General features: G+C 40.5%; 1 protein-coding gene across 2 annotated transcripts in view; it reads right to left on the reverse strand.

Moving 5' to 3' along the window:
- The window catches only part of itga1 (integrin, alpha 1), a 188,767-nt gene that overhangs the window by 105,868 nt on the left and 58,214 nt on the right, over positions 1-24,685 (reverse strand). For both annotated transcript variants that reach the window (XM_048527733.2, XM_048527751.2), the window contains exons 6-7: positions 19,640-19,767; positions 13,636-13,784 (exon numbers count right to left, since the gene is read on the reverse strand). In XM_048527733.2, coding sequence (XP_048383690.2) covers positions 13,636-13,784; positions 19,640-19,767 — 277 coding nt within the window. The remainder of the gene's footprint in view (positions 1-13,635; positions 13,785-19,639; positions 19,768-24,685) is intronic.

The following is a 24,685-nucleotide window of genomic DNA, read 5'->3' on the forward strand; positions in this document are numbered from 1 at the left end:
ACATTCTGCTCCCAAATCATTTATATACATTACAAACAATAAGAGTACCACCACTGATCCCTGTGGACACAGATGTCCAGTCAGAAAAACACACTTCCACTGTTGATCTCAGTCTTCTATGAATATGCCGGTTCTATATTGATGTTACCACAAAGTCTTAAGGCAAGGAAACGGATCCTTCAGTCCAACGTGTTGACTCCGACCAGACATCCCAATCTGAACTAGTCCCACATGCCTGCATTTGACCCATATCCCTATAAACCCTTCCTATTCCCATCCAGAAACCTTTTAAATGTTGTAATTGTACCTGACTACACTATTTTCTCTGGCAGCCTGTTCCATACACGCACTGCCCTCTGTGTGAAAACGTTATCCCTCGGGTCTCATTTATATCCTTCTCCTCTCACCTTTAACCTGTGCCCTCTAGTTTTGGACTCCCCTACACTTGGAAAAAAACATTTTAGCTATTCATCCCCTCCATGCCTCTCATGATTTTATAAACCTCTGTAAGGTTACCCCCAGCCTCCGAAGTTCCAGGGAAAACCCCCCAACTATTCAGCCTCTCATATTTGACTTCACCTTTTCTAACATCCTGTCATGAGAGAACTTGTCAACTGCTTTGCTAAAGTCACATAGACAGTGTCTACCAACCTGTCCTCATCAATCTTCTTTGTCACTTTAAAAAGCTCAATCAAGTTTGTAAGACATGACCTCCCTTGTAAAAGGTCATGCTGTCTATTGCTAATAAGTCCATATTTTTCAAAATGTGAATAAATCCTATCCCGAAGAATCTTCTCCAATAATTTCCCTACTCCTGATGTAAGGCTCACTGGCCTGTAATTCCCAGAATTATCTCTGTTGTCCTTCTTAAACAAAAAAAAACAATGCTAGCTATTGTCCTGTCCTCTGGGTCCTCTCCTGTGACTAAAGAGGATACAAAGATTTCTTACAAGGCCCCATTGCTTTACTCGCCTGTTTCCATCAGCATTCTGGGATAGATTCCATTAGGGCCGGGACACTCATCTACCTTAATGCTTTTCCAAACACCTTTTTATATCGACATGTCCTGGAATATCTACATACTCCTCCAAGCTCGAAATTGTCAACTTGCTGTCTTACCTGTCAAATTCCTCACATTAAAACAAATACACCATAGACTCGTCCTGCTGTGTTCAGTAACCTCTCCTTGTTTATTCTTCCTCCTAGCCTTACTGACCTTAGTCTTTGACTCCTCCTTGGTCATTTTACTCTCTGACATTCTGCTCTTGTTCCTTCCCAACCCAGCCACTCTAGTTTAAACCCTCCCAAGTGACATTAGCAAACCTCCTTTTCAGGATATTGGTGCTCCTCCAGTTTAGGTGCAGCCCATCTTCTTGTAGAGGTCCCACCTGCTCTGGAAGGCATCCCAAAGACCCATATACCTGAAGTCCTCTCTGCTACACCAGCTCTTCAGCTGCTTATTTGACTGTACTTTCTTCATATTCCTAACCTCACTGGCATATGACACAGAAGAAATCCCAAGATTACAACTGTAAATGTCCTGCTTTTCAACTTCAAACATGTCTCCCTGAACTCCCTTTGTAGATCCTCAGCACTCCTTCTGACCATGTCATTTGGACCAATGTGAACCTCAAGTTGTGGCTGCTCATCTAGTGACCTTAGTTTGGCGATGAGTGGGTATGGTTATGTAATCAGTTCCTGGATTATTGTCAGAGGTTTTTGAGGTTGACTTAATCGATAGGTTTTCGATGGCAGCAGAACTCAGCCCATGGAAGGCCCTCCTGCAATGTTTGGGAAATCAGGGACACTTGCAGTGTCCATGGTGACCACATATGCAGGAAGCGTGTTCAGCTGCACCTGTTGATCTGTCGCATGGAATGCCTGGAACTGTGGATGCCCACTGAGAGACACCCTTGAAGCTGGCACCAGGGAGGCAAGATACCATCCTGGAATCTTGTTTGCAGCCAGAGAAACACCTATCTGTGCCCCTGACTATACAGTGACTCTATCTCTTCTGCTTACCTACATTTTGACACTTCCGACAGAGCCAGTCATGATGTCATTGATCTTGCTGTTACAGCTTTCCCCTGAGAGACCAACCTCCCCTCCACCCCCAACAATATCCAAAATAGTGTACCTGTTAGACAGGGAAATGGCCACAGGGGTCTTCTTCATTAATCATCATCCTGGTGGGCACCCAACCCTTCTCTGTCTGGGTACTCCTTACTAGTTGTGTGACCAGCTGACTAAATGTGCTATCGACAACATTCTCAGCCTTATGGATTTTCCATACTGTGTCCATCCACAGTTCCAGGCATTCCATGCGACAGATCAACAGGTGCAGCTGAACACGCTTCCTGCATATGTGGTCACCATGGACACTGCAAGTGTCCCTGATTTCCCAAACATTGCAGAAGGGCCTTCCATGGGCTGAGTTCTGCTGCCATCGAAAACCTATCGATTAAATCAACCTCATCAGCCACTGACAATAATCCAGGAACTGATTACATAACCATACCTACTCATCACCAAACTAAGGTCACTCTTGCTCTCTATTTCTAGCAGACTACAACTACAAAAAGTACTTTATCTCTCTCCAGATATTACTCACTCAGCCTGCAAACGTGGTTTCTGAGCAACTAAGTTTTGGTCACTTTTTGAGTCTTGTGACCTCCGGAGATCTGCTCCTAGATTCAGCTCCAAATTTGCTCTGACTGACCCCACTCTTCAGGTATTTATCCTGCTGTCATTGTTCACCCGCAGGTTCACCCTCCTTCACTCTATTACTGCTGCTGTCACTGCTCAGATTGACGCACTTCAACAAAGTCACTGAATTTACTTCTGCTCATGGAAATGCTGAAGTGAGCACAGAGCTTGAAAATAGTGTTTTCTGCATCTATATTATGGCTTTGAACAGCGTACCATGCTGTCTCATGCAATTTATCAGCCAAAACAGTTGGCTATAACAATATCTTTTCGAGGAACTTTCAGTTTTGGACAGACACTGTTTTTTATAACTAACACTTGAATGTGCAGAAAATCTCCCTAGGCTGAGATTGAAGGCACTGACTTTGTAGTTTTGATTACTCTTGATGTTTCCTGGCTATCACATAGAAATAAGAACACAAGAAACATTAGACATCAAAGCACGTGGAAGCCATTTGGCACATAGGCCTTACTCCGTCATTATATCTGATTCAACACAAATGCTGGGTCCATTTCTCTAATTTGACATATATCAGAATTAAGAGATAGCATTTGGTTGCACCCTGGATTGAGGCTTTAGTTGGCAACAAAAGAAAGATAATTTTTTTTAATGTAACCCAAATGCTCTGTACATAATATTGTGCTACAATGTTCAAACAGTCCATAAACGAAGGGTTTTGGTCCAAAATGTTGACTTTCCTGCTCCTCAAAAGCTGTGACAGGCTGTGCTTTTCCAGCATCACATTTATTGCCTGAAACTTTCAGCATCTGCAGTCATTACCGTCTTCAAAACATTCCAACAATATTGTTGCCTTTCTTATCCACATATCAGGCCTCTGACCATTGAGGAGTTATATCCATTATTTTTAAATCAATTTTTACACTGCAGTAGGCGATACTCCTATTAGACTAGTAGTATTTCATAACGTGGTACAATATGTCGTTCAGCAGTCATCTGCTTTATTGTTTTGAAGCTATGTAGCTGTTTATAAAGAAAGAGCTCAGTGAAGACATACCTGTAGTTTGAATGTTAAATTTAACCCTTTCTGATAAAACATGCTGATTCACATCTCCCTTTCCTTGGGGCTTCCTTCAACTTCATATCAGCACAAAGCAATGACACTGTGTGATGCTCTCACTTCCTGGATTTGCTATGGTTTGACATTTTTTCAACATTTAAGATTGAACAATGCAATCTCTTCATCATTATGAATTGATGAATGGCAGCTGGTATCATGGTATGGATGTGATATTGACAGCTAGGATCTTTTACTGCAGGTACGTTGTTGACCTAGGAATAATTTTGGAGACTGGCATTGATACTACACAATATAAAACAAAAAAAACAAAGAACTGTGCATGCTGAAAATATGAAACAGAAACAGAAAGTGCTGGAGAAACTCAGCAGGCCAGGCACTGTCTGTGGAAAGGAAGCATAATTAGTGTTTTGAGTCCAGCACCCTTCTTTAGAACTGGTCACCAGACTCAAAACATTAACTCTGCTTTCTCTCCGCAGATGCTACCATATCTGCTGAGTTTCTTCAGCAATTTTACCACTGTTGATATTGGCCACTGTGGCTGATAAGAAAACACCATGTAATGTTGAAGTGGTGTCTAAAGATTACAGGTCAGGTATGACATGTTTTATAAGCCTAATTACTGCCCTGGAAATGATTTCATGGCAAACATTTAACTAATGAGGCTGACAGAATAGTTTGTGAAACTACCCTGTCTCTAATTAGTTGAATTTGTTTTCCTGTGTTTTATATCTCCACATTGGTCAGTGTGTGTCAACAAATAAAGAAACTATTTGCTCAGACTGGGCTCTAGCATTGCCAACATTGCAAGCTACAAAGTATCGGATCGAAGGCCATCCAGGAGCAGAACAGCGTCAGATGGACTGAAGGCTGCACTGCCCAATACAAAACCAGAAAAATGACCACCTTCTAATGACAGTAATTTGTTAATGCTCACTGGATACAGATGACCATCATTTTCATTTCTATCATGTTAGTTATTGAAATAACTAAGTACAGTAAATTCCAGTCATGTGTGAAGTAATTATTTGAACAGTGGTACTAATACTAACTTACCATTGTAAACTGAATCTAAAGGCTTTTTCTCTTTCCTTGCAAACAAATCTGTCTTTCTTCCAAAATATTTTCATTGCTAAGAATATGTCATTTTGCAAGACCGTAATACTTTTATTGTTTCATTTAAAAAGCAATTTCTATATCAGCGCAAATTTCTACTCTTGGGGTCCCAATGTCGCTTTGTGTTCAAATGCTTTTAATAAAAATACTCAACCTGTGTGCTTTCTGCAAAGGTGCTGAAGTGACAGTTCTTGGTCAATGCATCAAAATTAGCATTCATGCTGTAACATTTGCAAGAATTGAAAAGTGGGCATAAAAATGAATTATTGCCCATCTGCTGTTTTGTAAATGGCTTTCAACTGCATTTTTTTTCCCAAATGCAACTTAAAACATTCTGAAAGGCCATCTTAGAGGTATTTCAGTTCGGCTATATGGGTTCTCTGGAATAAGTTTCATAATTCCAGCTGCTTTTAATGCTGAGAACATGAAACCTTTTGTACATTCGTGGAGTCTGGAGATCAGGACTTAAAAACACCAGGAAAAAACAATGTAACTGCTGAAGGAATAGCTAGGGAATAAAAGCAGCATGTTTGAAACTTTACACTTGAGAGTACAGAGTGGCTACATTCCGCAACATAGTAAAATTATGTTCTGAGATGTATGTGGAAACAATGCTACATGCATCACTATAGTCAAAAGGCATTCATTCAATCTTATGGAAACATTTATGTAGACTTCTTATTGTTTCATTTTCCATAAATTAAAGCGATAAGATAAGGATCCTGTATTCAAAAGCCTCAAGTAATTTATTTTTTAATATTTTGAAAATAGAATAGGCCAACAATGCTGAATGTATGGTTTCATTTTAGTGATTCTAACATCAACTGTACTTTTAAATGCTGTTATATGGAGCACACATCACAATTTACCAGGCTGCAAACTATTAACGAGGTAGTGGACAAGAACTATTCTGAGTGTTATGTGTCACATTCTTTGAGAGTATGCAACAAAGCACTTTTCCCTATTTGCGTGAAAAAAATAGAAAAAAAAACAAATAATATGACAGGGAAATGGAATGCCTTCATTCTAACTCAGTACCATTCTTATTGACAAATTTACAATTGTTGAATTCAGGCTGACTACTTGACTTTTCTAAGTTCCAGTATGAGAAGGATTCCATTCCTATCCAAAAATAGGCTGAATGTATGATAGCCTTTTACAAACTGCCAATTTATTCAGAAAAAGTACAACAATAGTGTTGTCTTTGCACAGAGAGTGGTGTGTGTGTGGAATGCACTACCAGCGATGGTGGTGGACTCAGATAAATTAGGGACATTTCAGTGATTCTTGGATAGGCACATGGATGATAGTAAAATGTAAGGTTTGCAGAGTACTTTGATTTTAGAGCAGGATAATCTGTTGGCACAATATCGTAGGCTGAAGGGCCTGTACTGTGATGTACTGTTCTATGTTCTAATAGGTTGTCCTTGTGAACTTAAATGTCTTAACTATACTTCATCCCCTTAGAAATGTCCATGCTTTTCACGCCTGTTCTTGGCAAAATTATTTCTCAAGCTGAAAGGGAAATTGATACATCAATGATTTTTCACTTCATTTTTGATAAGGCATTAGGGAGTGGCACTAGACCAGACTATTCCAAACTTTTTTTTCTTTAAAAAGCAATTTCCGTCACCTAAGAGTAAATTTTGCACGCTAAGACTCCCAATATTTATTTGTGTTCAAATGTCATTGGTGAAAAATAATCAAACTTTAAAAATATTTCATAAATTGGAAGACAACTTGGTATAACATCAGCATTTGTTTTCCCTTTTAATAAGCCATTACAGACTGCAACATTAACTGATACCTATACAATACTCACTTCTTGGTGCACTTTACAACAGGAGGAAAAGCACCCTGAGTATGTGGATAGAGCAATAAAATGAAACAGTTTGAATGGGCAACTGCAAGAGTACAGATGGAAATGACTGGAAGAATGTAGTCAGTGAGAAAAATTGGTAAAGGCGATAAAATCACAGAATCCAAGAATGGTGCATTTGGACTGTTATATGACATTTAAGACCTAAAGAGCTAGTGAACCCAGCCAATTAGGTTGCAAAGGACCCTTCCTGGGTCAAACTAACCAGTGCTCAAGTGCAAATTTCTGTCCTTGCGGGTGCTGAGTGAAAATGTTCCAGTCGCTGCGTTGTGAACTGTCTCTGAAGTTGGGTCTGACTGTCTCACAAGAGCCAATTGTCTTACAAGAGACAGTCATGTATGTTAGATGTATTATACCTATCTAGTAAGTAATATCTATCAAACCTATTTATTGTCCATCAAAATTTAGCCCATCTTCAGCTGAGGATGTTGTATAAATGTTGCCATGGTCACAGAGGACCATAGTGCTGTCTCTCATGGAAGAGAGAGAGAGGACTGATGGTGGTTTAACTTGAGAGTCACCATGCTCTGGCAAAAGGTGAGACTGAGAATTTGGGACCTCCGTGATAACTTCAACTGCTACAGGAATTGAATCCATGCTATTGGTGGCACTCTGCATTGTAAGCCAGCTGTACAGCCGACTGGGCCCTAAATCGGCACCGAAATCCAGAAGGATGTGTTTAGAGGGGAAGTTATGACTTTAGACTTGCGTAAGTACGTAGTGACAGAATTAGGTGTCCAACTTACAGACAAATTATGGTATGTAGGCACTGCCTAGGCCAACATTTATTGCAGTGGTTCAAGAAGATGGGCAGTCCACGTGATTGAGATGCACATATAATGCTGTTAAGTGGGATTTCATGATTTTGAATGAATGAAAACAAAAGAACTGTGATTTATTCAAAGCCAGGGTAATGCGTGACTCGGAGGGGAACTGCAGGTGGTAGTATTTCCACACATCTGCTGTTCTTGCCCTTATAGGTAGTAGATGTTGTGAGTCTGAAAGGTACTGTGATGATAAAACACTCCCGGTCTTTTGAGAGGAAAGGGAGACCGGATGAAGGACATTAATCAGAGAGCATAGTGGTTGCTGAGGAGAGGAGTAATAATGATGGCTTTTTGTGAGAACAATTTCGATGGATTCATGTCAGCAAGATGAGGGATAGGCATGTGTGAAAAATAGCAAAATACGCCAGTATTTTGCGAGTCATATATGACTTTTCAGTGGCTGAAGTGTGGCTCGTTGTAGAAAAAAATCTCAGGAAAGAGGGAGACTTGAAGCAATGCTGCAATGGTTACCTCAAAAGGGCACTCCTTCAATGTATTTTCTCAGATTCAGCAAAATCAGCTTCTTTTAATGGGTTTTATGTTTATAATTTGAATTGTAGCTTGACTCGACCCAATATTTAAGGGAATGATTCAAATAGCAAGGAACCATCAATGAAGGCCCTCATACTCTCCTGGAATATATGATGTGCAACCACATCATTGCCTCTTTAAAAACAATTTAAATACACACTCTCTAATAGACTAATTCAGCACTGTATCTTTTCTATCAAAAATTGATGTTTTTTACTCACCTTAAAACATTAAATAATAGATATCGACACTTTCTTTCCAAGCATAAACTTTAAAAAGTAAATTAAAGTCTTAATTTAGAACAAGCACTTAAAAATTGACTCTACTTTTCTACAAATGTGACTTACATGGACCCCTCTGAAAATTTGTGCCAGTCATTGCAGGAGGATGCTCCACAAATATCCCCATCTGTGATGATGGAAGAGCTCAGCACATCAGTGCAAAAGATGAGGCCGAAGATTGCACAGCAATCTTCAGCCAGAATGCCAAATGGGTGATCCATCTCAACCTCCTCCAGTGGCCTCCAGCATCACAGATATCAATCTTCAGCCAATTCAATTCAATCCATGTGATGTCAAGAAACAGTTGGGAGTATTAGATACTGCAAAGGCTTTGAGCTCTGACAACATTCTGGCAAAAGCACTGAAGACTTGTGCTCCAGAACTCCTGCTCCCCAAGGCAAGCTCTTCTAGTATGGTTAAAACATTGACAATGTTGGAAAATTGGGAAAAAATCCAACCTAGCTAGTTACAGCTCTATCAGTCTACTCTCAATCATCAGTAAAGTGATGGCAGGCTCATCAACTGTGCTATCAAGCAGCACCTGCTCAGCAATAGCCAGCTCAATGACGCCCAGTTTGGGTTCCACCAGGGCCACTCAGCTTATGATTTCATTGCAGCCTTGATTCAAACATTCAAAAAAAGAGTTGAATTCCAACGGTGAGATGAGACAACAGCCTTTGGTATCAAGGCTGCGTTCATCTGAGTGCGGCATCAAGGACCAATCAAGGACCAAAAAGAAACTGGAAACAATGGGAATCAAGGGGAAAACTCTCTGTGGTTGGAGTCATACCTGACGCATAGGAAGATGGTTGTGGCTGTTGGACATCAGTCAGCTCAGCTGCAGGACATCTCTGCAAGAGTTCCTCAGGGATATGTCCTAATTTCAACCATCTACAGCTGCTTCATCAATGACCTTCCCTTCATCATAAGCTCAGAAGTCAGAGTGTTCACCAAAGATTTCACAATGCCCAGCACCATTCACGACTCCTCAGATACTGAAGCAGTGCATGTTCAAATGCAACAAGATTAGCACAATATCCAGGCTTGGGCTGACAAGTGGCCAGTGAAATTCACAGCACACAAATTCCAGGCAATGGCCATCTCCAGTAAGAGACAGTATAACCAATCCCTTGGACATTCAATGGTGTCACCACCACCGAAGTGCTTTGTAAATCCTGGGAGCTTATGATGTACCAGAAACTCAACAGGACTCACCATATAAATATAGGGGTTCAAGAGCAGGTCAGAAGCTAGCAATACTGCAGGGAGTAACTCGCGTCCTGACTCCCCAGAGCCTGTCCACTATTTGCAAGCAAAAGTCAGGGGTGTGATGGAATACTCCACACTTGCCTGCCTTCTCAAGGAGCTTGACATTATCCAGGGCAAAGCAAACCTCACTTGATTGGCACAAATCCAAGTATCCACTCTCTACACCATGGAAGTTCAGCAACAACAGTATATGCAATCTACAAGATGCACTGCAAAAATTCACCAACGTTCCTTAGACTGCACCTTCCAAATTCATGATCACTTCCATCTAGATGGACAAGGGCAGATACAGGGTAACATTACTGCCTCCAGTTTCATCTCCAAGCTACGCACCACCCTGACTTGGAAACATATCACCATTCCTTCACTGCTGCAGGGTCAAAATCCTGGAATTCCCTCCCTAGGGGCATTGTGGGTCTGCCTACAGCACATAGACTACGGCAGTTCAAGAAGTCAGCCCATTACCACCTTCTCAAGGGCAATAAGGCACAGACAATAAATAAAACAAAAACTTGAAGAACTGAGGAGGCTAGAAACTAGAAAGAGAATCAGAAGTTGTTGGAAAACTCAGCAGATCTGGCAGCATCTGCAGAGAGTAATCAGAGCTCACGTTGCAGGTGCAGCGACTCGTCTTTACAACTGATGGTAGTTAGCAAAAGGTTGGTTTTCATGCAGACGATGAGTTGGGAAGAAGGGGAGGACAGTCAATGACAGGTGGAAATAGAGCCCAAGGAGAGAGACAAACACAGTTGGATAGACAAAGGAGTGGGTAAAGTTCAATCTGTGGAAATGGATAGCTGCTAATGGGGAATAAAGGGGACAGAGTATAAACGCTGGCCAGACAGAGTTGCCCATATCCCATGAGTAAATAGAAAAAATTAACCAGTTTCTTCCCTCCTCTTTTAGCTTTGGTGTACAGATGGCTGATTCTGTTCAGTTTCTAGTTAATGGTATATTTTAGGAAGTGTTGGGGGTTTGATGATGGCAACGCCATATAATTTCACAGGAAAAATTATTATGATCTTGTTTGCTGGAGATGGACATTTGTCTGGCACTTATGTAGTTTGAAAGTTTCTTGCTGCTGACAAGCTTGGATATTTTCCAGAGCCTCATGCAGTTACATACTGCCTCATTATCTAAATTAATGCGTCTGTGTGTCTGATTTAAGCTCTAATGACTGCTGAATTGGAATTCTACATTTCATTCTGTAATGCCGTAATCCAGTAAATTTGGTTTGCATATGATCAATATTTTTAATTGTAGGTTTAGGCACTTTGTAAACTTGAGACAAGAACATTACATTTGATTTCTAAATTCTGTGTCTCCATGTCAAAAAGTTAAAAAGAGGATATCGTTTAATTTAAACTACCTTAGTGCTGAAATTCAGGAAATTAATTCCTTACAAATTGATTGAGATCTAGCATTCAAAAATCATGCATAAGGGTGAGAATTCCTCTAATGAAAGATTCTCAAACTCTTAAAAAGTTGTAATCTTTCTTCTTGAAAATACATATTTTCTCATACATAATGAAATGATATATTTTTGGCAACTCTGAAATTGGCTTCATTCAACTATTCTGTACTTTGAAGTTATGATCAAAGGATGCAAACCACAGACAAGGAAAGGTGTGGAAGTAGCATTGTATCAAAACCGAATTAAAACAAAATGCAACATTGGATAATAGCACAGATAAGACAAGTTGCTTATGAGACCTCTTGATCATTGACAGCAGCAGCACAACAGGCCTGTGGAGATCAGTCCATAAAAGGTCTGTTTGCTGTATTAATTCAGTAGCTGCACATCCTTGTTAGGAAGAGTGGAGGATCTGTTTCTAGTTGTTAACTGTCTCTAGAATTAGCATTCAACTGTTAAAGGCCTTAACTGTATGCTTAGTAAAACTTTCACAATTTTCACAGACTCCGACAGTGCCTAATCACATGGGTTAAAGAGAGCTGTTAAATTGGTCACAAGCCCTCACTGTAATAAAATATGTTGCCTGCTGCTGTGTTAGTCTTGTTGTTGACTGGCAGTTCGCCTCATTGAGGGCTTCAATTTCCAGAGCTCCTTATGCTATTTAAAGACAGTCTACGCTACTTAATGGGAAGGTGCACTTTGGCTGCATATAACCTGAAAACAGCCAAAGACACTGATTGTTCAGATTAAGCAGCACAATGCTTGGCTACTGTCGCTGAAGGGGACTATATTACAGAAGCTGGAATACATTCAGAGAGAAAAGTCTTTGATTTTGGCTTAGTGGAATTCTTCATTCCTGTTTTACCTGATACACTTAAGCAATGGCTTGATTATCATGTCATTTTAGTTTACAGCTTGCAAACAATATCGTTACACACCCCGAGAAGCACTCCCACTGGGGACTCTAGAACTAGAGACACAATTTAAAAATGCTGGGTCTCCCATTTAAAATGGAAATGAGGAGGGATTTCTTCTCTTAGTAGGCTGTTAGTTTTTGGAATTCTCTTCCCCAGTGGAGACAGGGTCATTGAATACATTCAAGGCTGAGTTTAATAGATTTTGATTGAAAAGGGCATCAAGGGTTATTAGAGGAAACTCTGGAAAAAGAGTTAAGGTTACAAAAACTGTCATGACCTTATTGAATAGCACTGTGATATCAATGGGTCCAACGTGTCACAGAACCACAGAACCAGGGCAGGCAGTGACGCCACTATTTGCCTTTCTTGGTTGAGGCATAGAACACAAGAGTGAGGAGGATATGCTGGAACTGTGCAAAACACTGGTTAGGACAAAACTGGAGTGCAGTTATAGTCATCACATTATAGAAAAGATATCATTGCACAATAGAGGAGATTCACCAGGATCTGCCTGGTTTGGATGATCTGAGTGGTGATAAATAATAGGATATGCCGGAATTGAGTTTCTTGGACTAATCAAGATTGAGATGATACCTGATAGAGGTGTATAAGATTATAAGAGGCAGAGATAGGATAGAGTGGATAGGAAGGTATTTTTTCTGTTAGTAGACGGGTCAATACCGGGGGCATAAATTTGAGGTAAGAGGTAGATGGCTAAGGCAAGAGTTTAGCAGAGACTATTTTGACTCAGGTGTTGAGTCTGAAACTCACTGCCTGGAAGATTGGTTAAGTCAGAAACTTTCGTAACATTTAAGCAGTATTGAGATATTCACTTGTGTTCCCATAGCTTCTAATGGCCAACAGATAGAAAATGGGATTATTCTATTCAAATCTTTGTTGGCTGCCTCTGGTATAATGGACTGAACGGTCACTTTCTACACAGTAAATATCCATCAGTAAAAGTCTGAATGAGCTCCTGCTTCTATTTCTTATGGTCTGGTGTTTGCTAACAAGGGAGTATTCTCTAATCTATGGAACTGGATTTTCCTCTGTATCCCCTGGTTTCTGCAATGAAAAATGGATACTTGTACTTTATCAACTTCTGAAGTTTTTCAAAAGTAAGTGTTGAAATATGATGTCAATAGTTGCAAGCCAATGAAATAGCCACACTTTCTAAGATGAATTCACAAAATAATATGAAACCATGCTGGAGGTATTTTGAAGGAGAATGATCACAATATGTTGATATAATTGTGTCATTTCATGGTTTTGGGCAAAGTGCTTTTAAAGCATTTTGACGACATGTATCAAATTTCAATACTGCCAGAATCTTTTTAATGCTCTCATCTACTCCTTACCAGTTTAATAGAAAATATAAAAAAGTGGACAGATTTATTAAATTTGATAATGTGTTAATACTCACAGAAGTCAATATCTAGGCAGCTCTCATATAAGTTAATCTTTTTATCACACAGATCTTTTGACTACACATGGTGAACAAAACTGACACAACAAAAACCTTATAGTAAAAATGTTTTCTTATAGCACCTCCTGGAAAAAAATAGCCATGCTTTGATATCACCATCTGTTCTCTTCATGTAAAATCATATGCATTAGAGAGCAATGATAAGCTAGTGATTTGTATGCAGAGCACTAACCTGGCATACTCAATTCCAAGTGCCGTCTTTGTCTCATTTCCACCCCACTGCTTTATCTTTTTAGCAGCTTCCACAAGATCTTCTGTTGTGTTGTACTGGTTGAGACTGACTTCATGTGTGACTTTATGGCCATATTGCATAATTCCAACCTAAATTATTTGCATGAGAAATAACATTACTGCAATGAAATCACAAACATCTTTCAATTCTTAGATATTCAGAGAAATCACAAAACAGTGGATCAGTTTCTTACATCAGCAAAATAATTTGTGAAGCATTTTGCTGTCCTACTGTAACATTAAACATCGTAACCAATAAGTCGAGTTGTACTGTTCTAAGGCTGACTACTATACTCCTCATAGATTGGTAAGTTACACAACCACTATTTATGCATATGGCAAATCATCTTGGCCCAGAGCCCAGGGTTGGCATTATTACAATCATTCACTAGGCTGATCTACCTGGTCTTGTTGCAGTTACTGACCTCAGATCTCGCTCCCTTCATTTGAGAAGCTGAAGGTGTTGAACTGGTAATACTCAATTCAGTTCCACCCCTCTGCCACCACGGCCCTTGTAAGAGACATACATTTGGTTCCATGTATGAGTCATTTTATGGAATGTTTCTTGTACAGGTATTTCTGCTATAACACATGTTTTGTTAAGGCGAATGGGTTGTAGACTAATTGATGAATATTGGACGCTGTTTGGATAATGCAATCTTTCTGCTGTACAGGTCTAGCAATTTTGCTATAATGCAATTTTCTGTAGCAAGAATGGAACTACCACGTTATAGGAGAACTATCTGTAGTGGAGGAAATTCCACCGAAGAGAGCTACTAGACAATCAAATTGGCTGATAGCTCTGCAGTGACGGCTGGGACTATAGATAGCCCCTGATTATAAGTGCCAGGATCTCAGGATCAGATAAGTGCTATAGTCATGTCAGAAACAATTGTCAAGACTCAATGGAGAGGAGACTGCGTATGGGTGGTTGGATGAAGGGTGGAAAAGCCAAGGGAGAACAGTGTAGCTGGGGCTGTGCAAAAATTTTGGGAACATTTCAAATTAGACAAGTGGGCCCATAGGTGAGATGATCTCACCTTTCCCACCCACAATCCAAGCACAGTGACCTGTTGAACTTGCCGTATCTTGAGCTCTTGCCACCGCACTTGGAATTGCTACAAGACATGAGCTGCCCCTAAATAATTATTAAGTGGCCATTTAATGGCCTTCATTCAGGCAAGGCCAAGCAGCCTAGTTCTCAACTGCACAGCACCCTATCTGTAAATTTCAGACAGTTTGAGGATGGATGGGTACGTGGAGTGAATAGCATGCCTCCAAACCATTGGCAGGGAGACATAAAATATTGGCCCCAGATTTTATTGCAAATGAAAAGTCAAAATGTTACAGTTGAGTTACCAAATTACACTTCTACATTTAGAAAACATAACATCAATTATGTTTTAAATTAAAATGAAATATTCTTAATGAAGGGTCATGACTCCTTTAAGAGCTCAGTGTGACTCCGCAACTTGAATACACACGGAAATTTTTGCATGTGGTTTTTGGCTTTTGGCCTTGAAAAACATATACTCGAATATCTTTAATAATATTTTATTCCAGCCAAGTGTTTGCTTTATTGAGACATGCAGAAAGTGACTGAATTTCAGGAGGATGTAGTGATAAATAAAATAAAATTGGTGGAAGGCGATGGAAGGCTGCCATACTACTGTCAGCACAAGCTAATCCACAAGGTAGTTGCAGTAGTTGCCTCTTGGAACAAGCTGTCTTGTTGAGCTTCCTGTGTAAGGAACAGCAGCTGATCAAGACCAGATGTGCAAAAGCTGCATTTATAGCAAGCACCGAGGCAGTAACTTGCATATCACAGCTGCAATGCTCTTGTCTCTGCTCTAATACAGCACATAGTGTTTATGCTAAAGGTGGCACCATGGTAAAACAGACAGGGCTTCATGTAAAAATTTATCTCCCTAACATTGGAAATAATATTTACAGTAACGCTTGTTTCTTACTTGCATCATGATATGGGATCAGAATACGTTTCCAGTGCAATTATGCTGTTAATCACGTAGGGAAGAAAAAACACTTGGACAATGAAATTAGTACTAGGTTGACACAACCTGATATCATCCTCACAAGGTCTTTGCATGCATTATGTTCACCTCAAGTATACAAGAGGTAAAATGCAATTGGATTCAAATGAGCTGGAACAACTCATACAATGCACCTTCCATCGCGCTAAGCTTTATCAACAATGGGCACAAAGATCAGCAGGCATGGCGGGTTACATTAGTTGAAACTAGAGATTGACAGCAGAAAATTAAACAGAAAATTATTGCCACTTTGTTTCAAAAACCTTCTCTGCATTCCAGTAGTGACAGATAATTCTCTGTAATATCAGAAGGAAACCACTCTCACCAAAGGAAATAAACCAGGGATAGCACTGAGGCCAGTGGATTCCTACCTCTTCCCCACAATCAGCTTCATTACATGATGACCTGTCCCTGTGAGTTCAAGCTGCAGTTGGTGCCAGTAAAGCAATGGCCTGTCATCTAATTTCCTAGCTTTGCTCTGCAAAGAGACAAACCTAATTCTCATTGGGAACATGCTCATTGAATGGGCAATGGTGATCACTATGCTCTCCTTTATTCATTTTTTAACTCACTTTCTCCTGATAATATCGAGTGGCTGACCTTTTGCTGATATGCGGTGGTCATGATATCTCTGAAATGGCCATCCTTCATATTGGAACTGAGGGAGTGAATACTCACAGCATATTTCACAGTGAAAGGAAATAACAGAAATGTTCTATCTTGCCTCAACCTAATATACATAGAGTGTACAACAAATCTTCTCCTGTGAAGAATATCTGCCATCTTCCTCTGGTCTATATGTGACTCTGGCCCAGAGAACAACTGAGTTACAACACGACCTTCTCAGACAATGAGGATCGTCAATAAATATCAGCCGTGTCCACATCTCAAGAATGACTTTTCAGAAATGCAATTAGGAGGAACTGGTTCTTTTCTCCAAGTGAACATTTCTTCCATCAGTTACCAGTCTTGGCTACGGCACCATGGCAAAATACTAACACAAACACTCATCTCATAAAGTGGGTGGAAAGATCAAGGAATCCCTGTGTGAAGTGAAACTAGCAGAAGTGGAAAGATAGAAAATATCGTGAATAGAACGGCCCATTCTCAAACAGAATAAAAACAAATAACATGAAGGAGAACATTCAGCAACTGACACTGAGAAAAATCATTCATAGGACATAATATAACTTATAAAGGAGTAAGAGTGATCTACATCGGCTGGGCATGGACAGTCCGAATCGCCTCATTCCTTCCTGTAGTTTCTTATACCAAAAGTGGACAAAATGGAAGCAAACACAGGGCTAAAAGTAGGCTACTTCTGACACTTAAAGTCGGTCAAAGAGCACTTGTGAAATCAAATCAATTTCAGTTACTATAGCAATTACATTTTTGGCACTCTTTAGATCAGCAAACTGCTATCAGTAAAAGTTCATTTTTCCTGGGTTCCACGCTCATATTCAAACAGTAATGTTTTCGACAAGACAGCGGTTACAGGCTGTGCTAAATTCAGTTAATAAATACAGAAAAACATGGTCTTGGAGGAGTGCAGCAAGCTTATTTCTCTACCAAAAGGCTATGTGCGGTCTGACTAGGACTGGAGGAATGTTGTTTGTCTGTTTGAGGAGGATTGCTACAAATGCCTTGTATGGTATTGGTGTCTGTAATGTTGCTTTACGATGTAAATTGCTCAATGAATTATCTGTCGGCCAAGAACTTCGGTTGAAAAGAGGAAGTGCACGTTCAGTTATTAGTTTACACTGGGCCAATAAATGAAATTATTTAAAACAATATGGCTGAAACAATAATATGAACAATAGCCTTGAAATCATTTCCAGAAGTTGACTGCTGTACAAAACTCTGGTGCAGCCGCACTTGGAGTATTGTGTACAGTTCTGGTGACCGCATTATAAGAAGGATGTGGAAGCTTTGGAAAAGGTGCAGAGGAGATTTACTAGGATGTTGCCTGGTATGGAGGGAAGGTCTTACGAGGACAGGCTGAGGGACTTGAGGCTGTTTTTGTTAGAGAGAAGAAGGTTGAGAGGTGACTTAATTCAGACATATAAGATAAATCAGAGGGCTAGATAGGGTGGATAGGGAGAGCCTTTTTCCGAGGATGGTGACAGTGAGCACGGTGGGGGCGCGGGGGCATAGCTTTAAATTGAGGGGTGAAAGATATAGGACAGATGTCAGAGGTAGTTTCTTTACTCAGAGAGTAGTTAGGGTATGGAATGCTTTGCCTGCAACGGTGGTAGATTCACCAACTTTAAGTACATTTAAGTCGTCATTGGACAAGCATATGGAAGTACATGGAATAGTGTAGGTTAGATGGGTTTCAGATTTGTATGGCAGGTCGGCACAACATTGAGGGCTGAAGGGCCTGTACTGTGCTGTAATGTTCTATGTTCTATGTTCTATTTCTTCCAAAGGGCTATTATTCGATTACCTAATGGCATATACTGCTCTCCTATATTAACTTTGATCATAAATCACTTGCATTCTGCAGTTTCAGGCTATTTTGTTGTTTTGTGCAACAGGCAAGTTAGTCGATGTGGCTTCATCAAGACTTTTCCTCATTTATCAAATAACAGCGAATTGAGAGAAAGTGGCCCATCAATGCTGCAAAGAACGCAGCATGCCCTGCAGAGAACTAAAAATAGGACATTACTCCAACTGATGAGAGAGACATGTTGAAGAAATGAGGGCCTTCCGTTATAATGAGAACTAAGTACTATTTAACTGATGCATGCAAATAGCACACCCATCGCAGTCTTCAGAAGCTTTGTTATGTTACAGCGTAAGTAATATCGTGCTTTTGCAAATTTCAAGCCAGATAGTAAACAAATAGACTGTGGTATCTTGTTATTTGGCAATTTTCTCTTCATTCATCTTCTGTTCATGTTGCTTTATGAGTTTGGTGTTTAAATTTACATTTGTACTTGTAGGGACTGTGGTATGGGCATTAGAAAGAGAAAGAATAAACCTTCAATTGGTGCACTATTGGTTAGAATTTCTGCTGTAGTGAGCGGCTCTGTTTCATAGTATGTAATATGATGGATGGGTTATAATAATTGAATTTGTATCCAGTGGGAATTCAGAATGTCAACTATGGCTTGATGGTATGGCCATAATCTCTGCATTATCTGACCCAAGTTCAAATTGGCATTGGGCATATCAGATTAGAGGGATAAATATCTGACTCAAAGGCTGCTTTGGGAGAATTGAGTCCAGTTTGTGGGACACTGGCATAAATACACAGGAATCTGTTCTATTTGGTTAGCCCCTACCTGAACGGTGCTAGGGAAGTGTTCTTGCCAATTACATATTAAGGAAGTCAAGGGGTCAGGGACTGGTCACTTATGTCGAGGGGCTGTTTATCGAAGTTGGTCAGAAGTCTGGGGCCAGCATCGTCCTGGGTGTTGGTACATAGGCCAATGAGGAGGGTACAAGAGGGTTAGGGGACTACTGCAAAATGGGTTGGGATTCAAGGCTGAAGGGTAAACCAGATGAATCACGAATACCTTACACTCACTCTATCCCTGCTCCTGTCTCCACCTTCTAAAAAGGGTCATGCCGTACCACACTCACCACTTTCTACAATGTCCATTATTTGCTGTCATCCACCCCAATACCCAGGGTCACTAACATCGCATGCCGTCTGTGCAATGCTCACTTGCTCAGGAGACCTCTCCACCTGCACCAAGAGCAACAGTGTGTGTATTCAGAGACTATCCCAATACCGTCAAACCAGGTTTCTTGCTTCAGTAAATAAATCCTTTTTGGGATTACTTGCAGCAGAGGCTATTATGATTTTTGTACAAATTGTCTTTCAGACCTGTTGAATAAGTAGTTAAGCCGACAAGAATATTGAAGTAAAAAAAGTACTTGGCTGACCTGGGTTTGCTGAGGTCCAATTTCAATTTTTTCCAGTAATTTTATAAGGAAGTTGTTAACACTTGTCCAAGGATATATGCTGTTGGAACCATCAAGTACAATCACAATATCAAGTCGTGACTTGCAAGCTGCAATTACAAGTTGTAGCAGTTTTAAATTAGAAACAAACACCAACATTCAACAATATTTTGAAAGAATAGTACAATAACAAATGCAGGAAATTTAGAAATTCAAGCACAACTGGGATGTGGAAAAGGGAGATGGGCCCGATGTGATGCCAGTGGGACGTCTCACCAACCAGCAGCATAAATTTGAGTTACTGTTTTTGGGTAGTTGCAATGACACTTGTGACTTAACAAGATATATGACAGCGATGAGGTTAGGGTTAGGGTTAGGGTTAGGGTTACCGTATTAGGATTCACCCTATTCTGTGCAACTATTCACTTTTTGGTAGAATCTGGCATGTAATGATTTTTCTTTCCTCGATCTAGATGCATCATGTTTGGTACGGCAACTGCTCTGCCCAGGCCCGTCAGAAACTACAAAGAGCTGTGAACACAACCTCGTCCATCATGCAAGCCAACTTTCCATCCAGTGACTCCACCTATACTTCTCGTGGCCTCGGAAATACAGCCAACATTAAAGATCCTTCTGATTCCGGTAATAATTTCTTCCAACCTCTTCCATTAGTGCATCAAAGTGCATCATTGAAATAAGTGCATGCGCTAAGTTGCTGGGATGTATACCATGAAGATGTGAAGGGGTTTGTCCATGTCGGATGTCAATTGCCGAGAGGCAGTCCAAGAAGGATTTTCATAGGAGCCACCAGTGAGCAGGAGTTGGCAAATACCTGCTCTGATTTTCATAACGGGAATTTTCAGTGTCCAGTTTCTAGCCGGCAGAATGGGAGAGTGTGTATTAATGATGTAAGACTTGGTAATGATGAGGTTAATTTTGAAAAATAATCTACACTAATAGGTCTCTCACTGCTCACAAGTTACAAGCTCATTTTGACATCAGTCTTGGTTGGAAAATGCAATGTTTTGGTCTCAATGTCAAGAAGGGTCTCACGCCACAACTTGCTTGATTGTCCCAAAATTTCTGCTGCAGTTCAGGGCCCGGGACAATGCCGCACCATGCACAAATTGTAAAGCAGACATTAAGACTGAACATTTTGAGTTGTCTTGAAACTTAAAGTAATTTAAATGAATGGGATAGGAAATGGCCGAGTGCAGAAGTGTTTGTAAAATACATAAACATAGTATTATTTTGATAAAAAAACACTAAAAGACCAATATGAGTCAGTGCTGATAAATATTTATGCCCATACTCATGCATCTAGGTTTAAATCTTAAAAGAAATGAAAATGTGGGAGTATGTCAACCTCCATTCATGTTGTTGCAGCAGTATTATAAACATGTTCGCAAAGATTTTGTTTCACATAAAATCTGTAATACAAATATTGTAGGAGGTCTTGTGTGATGTCAAAGGTTTGCTAAGGCACTGGTTTGGAATTGTTGACAATGCTGACAGAAACCACAGTCTGGTGACCTGTCAAATTCAGGTTCCCCTTAAGTTCATGAACGGAATTGGGTGGAAAAGTGTGTAACATTTTCTCTCAAGGGAGAAGAAATATTGTGTAATCTCAGCAAAACTGCAAAGAATATGCATCTCCTGCTCCTTAACTCAGTACAATTCAAAGTAATCTAAACTTCCTAAATGACTGAACAGATATCGTATGACTCTGAAACATTTATCAGATTGTACTATTGAGCACAGTAGCATCAAATTGGCAAGTGTGGAAGTCAGACCACCCTCTTTGGTTTATGTTGGAAATATACTTGCCCATTCATTTTCAATTTGGAAGGAAATATGTGGAAAGCAAACCTTTCAATACTGGCTGGACTTTGCCACAAAGGATATCAGAACATCGGAGTTGGAGTATCAGCATTTTTGTTCAAAGGCAAGCTGTGCTGGTTGCCAAAAGTGTTGTCACTTTTGCGTAAACTTTCCAACTGTGTATTTTTCAGGAAGGAGTGTTACTTGCTGGGAAATGGTGTGATGCAACTTATCTAATTGTGCATCCACTTTAGTAGTCCTTTTTGCTTAAATCTGCAATTTATCTAAGAGCAACGGATCCATCTCACAGCACAGTGGGTGTAACTACAGCACATGGGCGCACCAGTTCAACGAGGCCATTACCTGCTGAAGAGCAGTTAGAGATGGGCAATAAATACCGGGCTGTCCAGCAACATAAATCCCAAAAATGTATAAAAAGGATCTGGAAAATATTTTATTTTGTCAGGTAGGTATTACATTGTTGTAGCATTGGCATAGTTAACTGAAAAAAACACAAGTCTTCAGTACCTAACTGCAATGTTTTTTGTGAGCTCAGTTATATCCAGTACACTTGGTCATTCCTTGACACCACATACAGTGAATTCAATTCAGGCTGGAGACCTGGATTTTGAATGAATTAAGCAGCTTGCTTTTGACCAATAGGCAGCTTTCCATCTAAGCTGCATGGGCATATGGCAGCACAGCTGCTGGGCAGCTTTACTCACATCAGAGTGGTGTGCTGATGGCTTGGGCATCTTCAAGCCATTGCTGTGTCTGGATCTTGGAGCTCTTGTGCAGTGGCCAAACAAAATTTAGAGGGAACACTGTCAGTGGTATGGACACTTAAAATTGAGGGACTTGCAAAAAAGTTTCATGAGTTAATTCTCCTCAATGTGCTCTCCGATTTGGACTTACATTGAAGAACAGATTGCAGCATGACCACAGCAGGCAGCAAGTTTGGCTGGTGATTAGAAGTTAATGCACAGGCCCATAAACTCTGGGGAGCCTGGTGTCTCCAAACAGTTCCAGACCAGAGAGAGATAACAGTGAGAGAAATACCCCAAAGGCAAGCTGGAGAAAATCAGGAGGCCAGGCAGAGAAAACTGAACTATCCCCTGCTCATACAAAATGCTATCAGTTAAGAATTGAATGGAAAACTGCCTCAGGGCCTTCCATTGCAGGAAGCCTAAGTGGATAAAGGAAAACTGTTTCCACACCACAAATCTATTCTGCACCATTTTATCATTTGTATTTTTGGAAGTCAAGTTGCACCATATCAACAGCACTACCCTCAGCAAAACTCTCTGTTATCTCTTCAAAATACAGTAGCAAATTAGTTAGACAGAATTTGCCTTTAGAATATCAATGATGACTTCCTTAATTCACATTCATTTATGAAAATGACTATTCATTTTGTTCCAAATGATTGTTCTCGAAGCTTTCGCCACCATCAATACTAAACTGACTCGGCTGCAGTTGCTGAGATAAAAACAGAAAGTGATGGAACTACTCAGCAGGTCTGTCACCTGTACAGAGGGAATCAGAGTTAACATTTTGCCTCAAATATTACTCTTCACTATTCGGTTCTGAAGAAATCTAATTATGTGTCCTTAATATTCAATAGGAAATCTTAACTTTGTTTCCATTCATAGATGCTCCCGTTACAACCTGATCAGGTTCATCTGATCCATTCTCAGCCTGCAGACTAGCAAACTGATTTAAAGTATCACTATCACCACTATTAAATTCCACCATTTGCCATGGCAGGATTCAAACTTGGGTCATTGGTCTCTGGATTAACAGTCCAGCAATAATACCATTAGGCCATTGCCTCCCCCTGTATGCACATGCACTATAGGTGTCAAACGAATCTGGCTTGACTATGATTCCTGTCATGGGTCTGTGCCATGACAAAACTCGTTTTCATTTCTAACCCATGAATAATTGTCTTTTTAGATCAACAAGAGGAGGATAACTATAACCCAATGACCACAACCAATACAGCACAATTGAGTCAGCGTAATTAGAAGTGGGGGAGTGCAAGTTTGGGGGAAAGATGTTGTAAATGATGTTTTATGTAAAATTCTCAGCAAAATCTGTTTTCATTTTTGATATTGATAATTTATCCATCCATCAACTACAATTAGCTCACATGGAAGGGGAGGTGATGGTGTAGTGGTGTTATTGCAAGACTATTAATCCAGAGACCCAGGTAACATTCTGGGTACCCAGATTCGAATACTGCCAGGGCAGATGGTGGAGAATTTGAATTCAATAAATATCTGGAATTAAGAATCTAATGATGACCATGAATCCATTGCCAATTGTCGGAAAAATCCATCAGGGTCACTAATGTCCTTTAGGGAAGGAAACTGCCATCCTTACCTGATCTGGCCTACATGTGACTCCAGACCCACAGCAATGTGGTTGACTTTCAACTGTCCTCTGGGCAATTAGGGATGGGCAATAAACGCTAGCCTAGCCAGTGATGCCCTAATCCCATTAATGTATAAAAGATCGAAGTTATAAGCATATGAGAGACGAGGACACTGCAGGAATATTTTCCTCACAGTCATTCAGTAAGACATTTGTGAGGTGAATTTAATGGCTCCTTCCTCTTTGGGGTCTTCGAGAGCCAGCTAATTGAGGCATGGGGTTGAATGATCATCGCCTGCCACAGCAATCTCATTTAAGTCAGAGACAGGGAAGCCTGAGATTGGTTTTGCTGCTACAGGATCATGCAAACAAAGATCATGTAAGGGCATCATTCTATTGTCACTGGGGACCAAGTTTTGGGACTAAACCCTCAGGCAGCCTGCCTCTGTGCTCAGATAGGGACTAGGGTCCTACTGCTTGGGCACCCTATGGTGCGTGGTGGGTTGCATTGCTGACAGAGATGGACCCCACTATAAGAGTCACTCTGCCCTCCATACTGTCCTCCCCATCTGTGCTGAGATCTGCCTGACTTGCCCCTGGCAAGCCTGCCCATTCATTTTCTTCTTGGACCTCCATTGCTCGCTGCTGCTCCCGGTGTCTCAAATCCATGGCCTCTGCTCTTAATATCAGTGCTGGGGCTGAAGGCCTGATCGAGTGCTGACTGGATGGCAACTCTTAGATGCAAGGTCCTATACTTGAACCTGAAGCTAGGAGTTTGACCACCTACTAGACATTTTAACTTCATCAGGGCTTCTAGAGCATGCAGCAGAG

This window comes from Stegostoma tigrinum, chromosome 1 (genome assembly GCF_030684315.1).
Source record: "Stegostoma tigrinum isolate sSteTig4 chromosome 1, sSteTig4.hap1, whole genome shotgun sequence".
Classification (NCBI taxonomy): domain Eukaryota; kingdom Metazoa; phylum Chordata; class Chondrichthyes; order Orectolobiformes; family Stegostomatidae; genus Stegostoma; species Stegostoma tigrinum.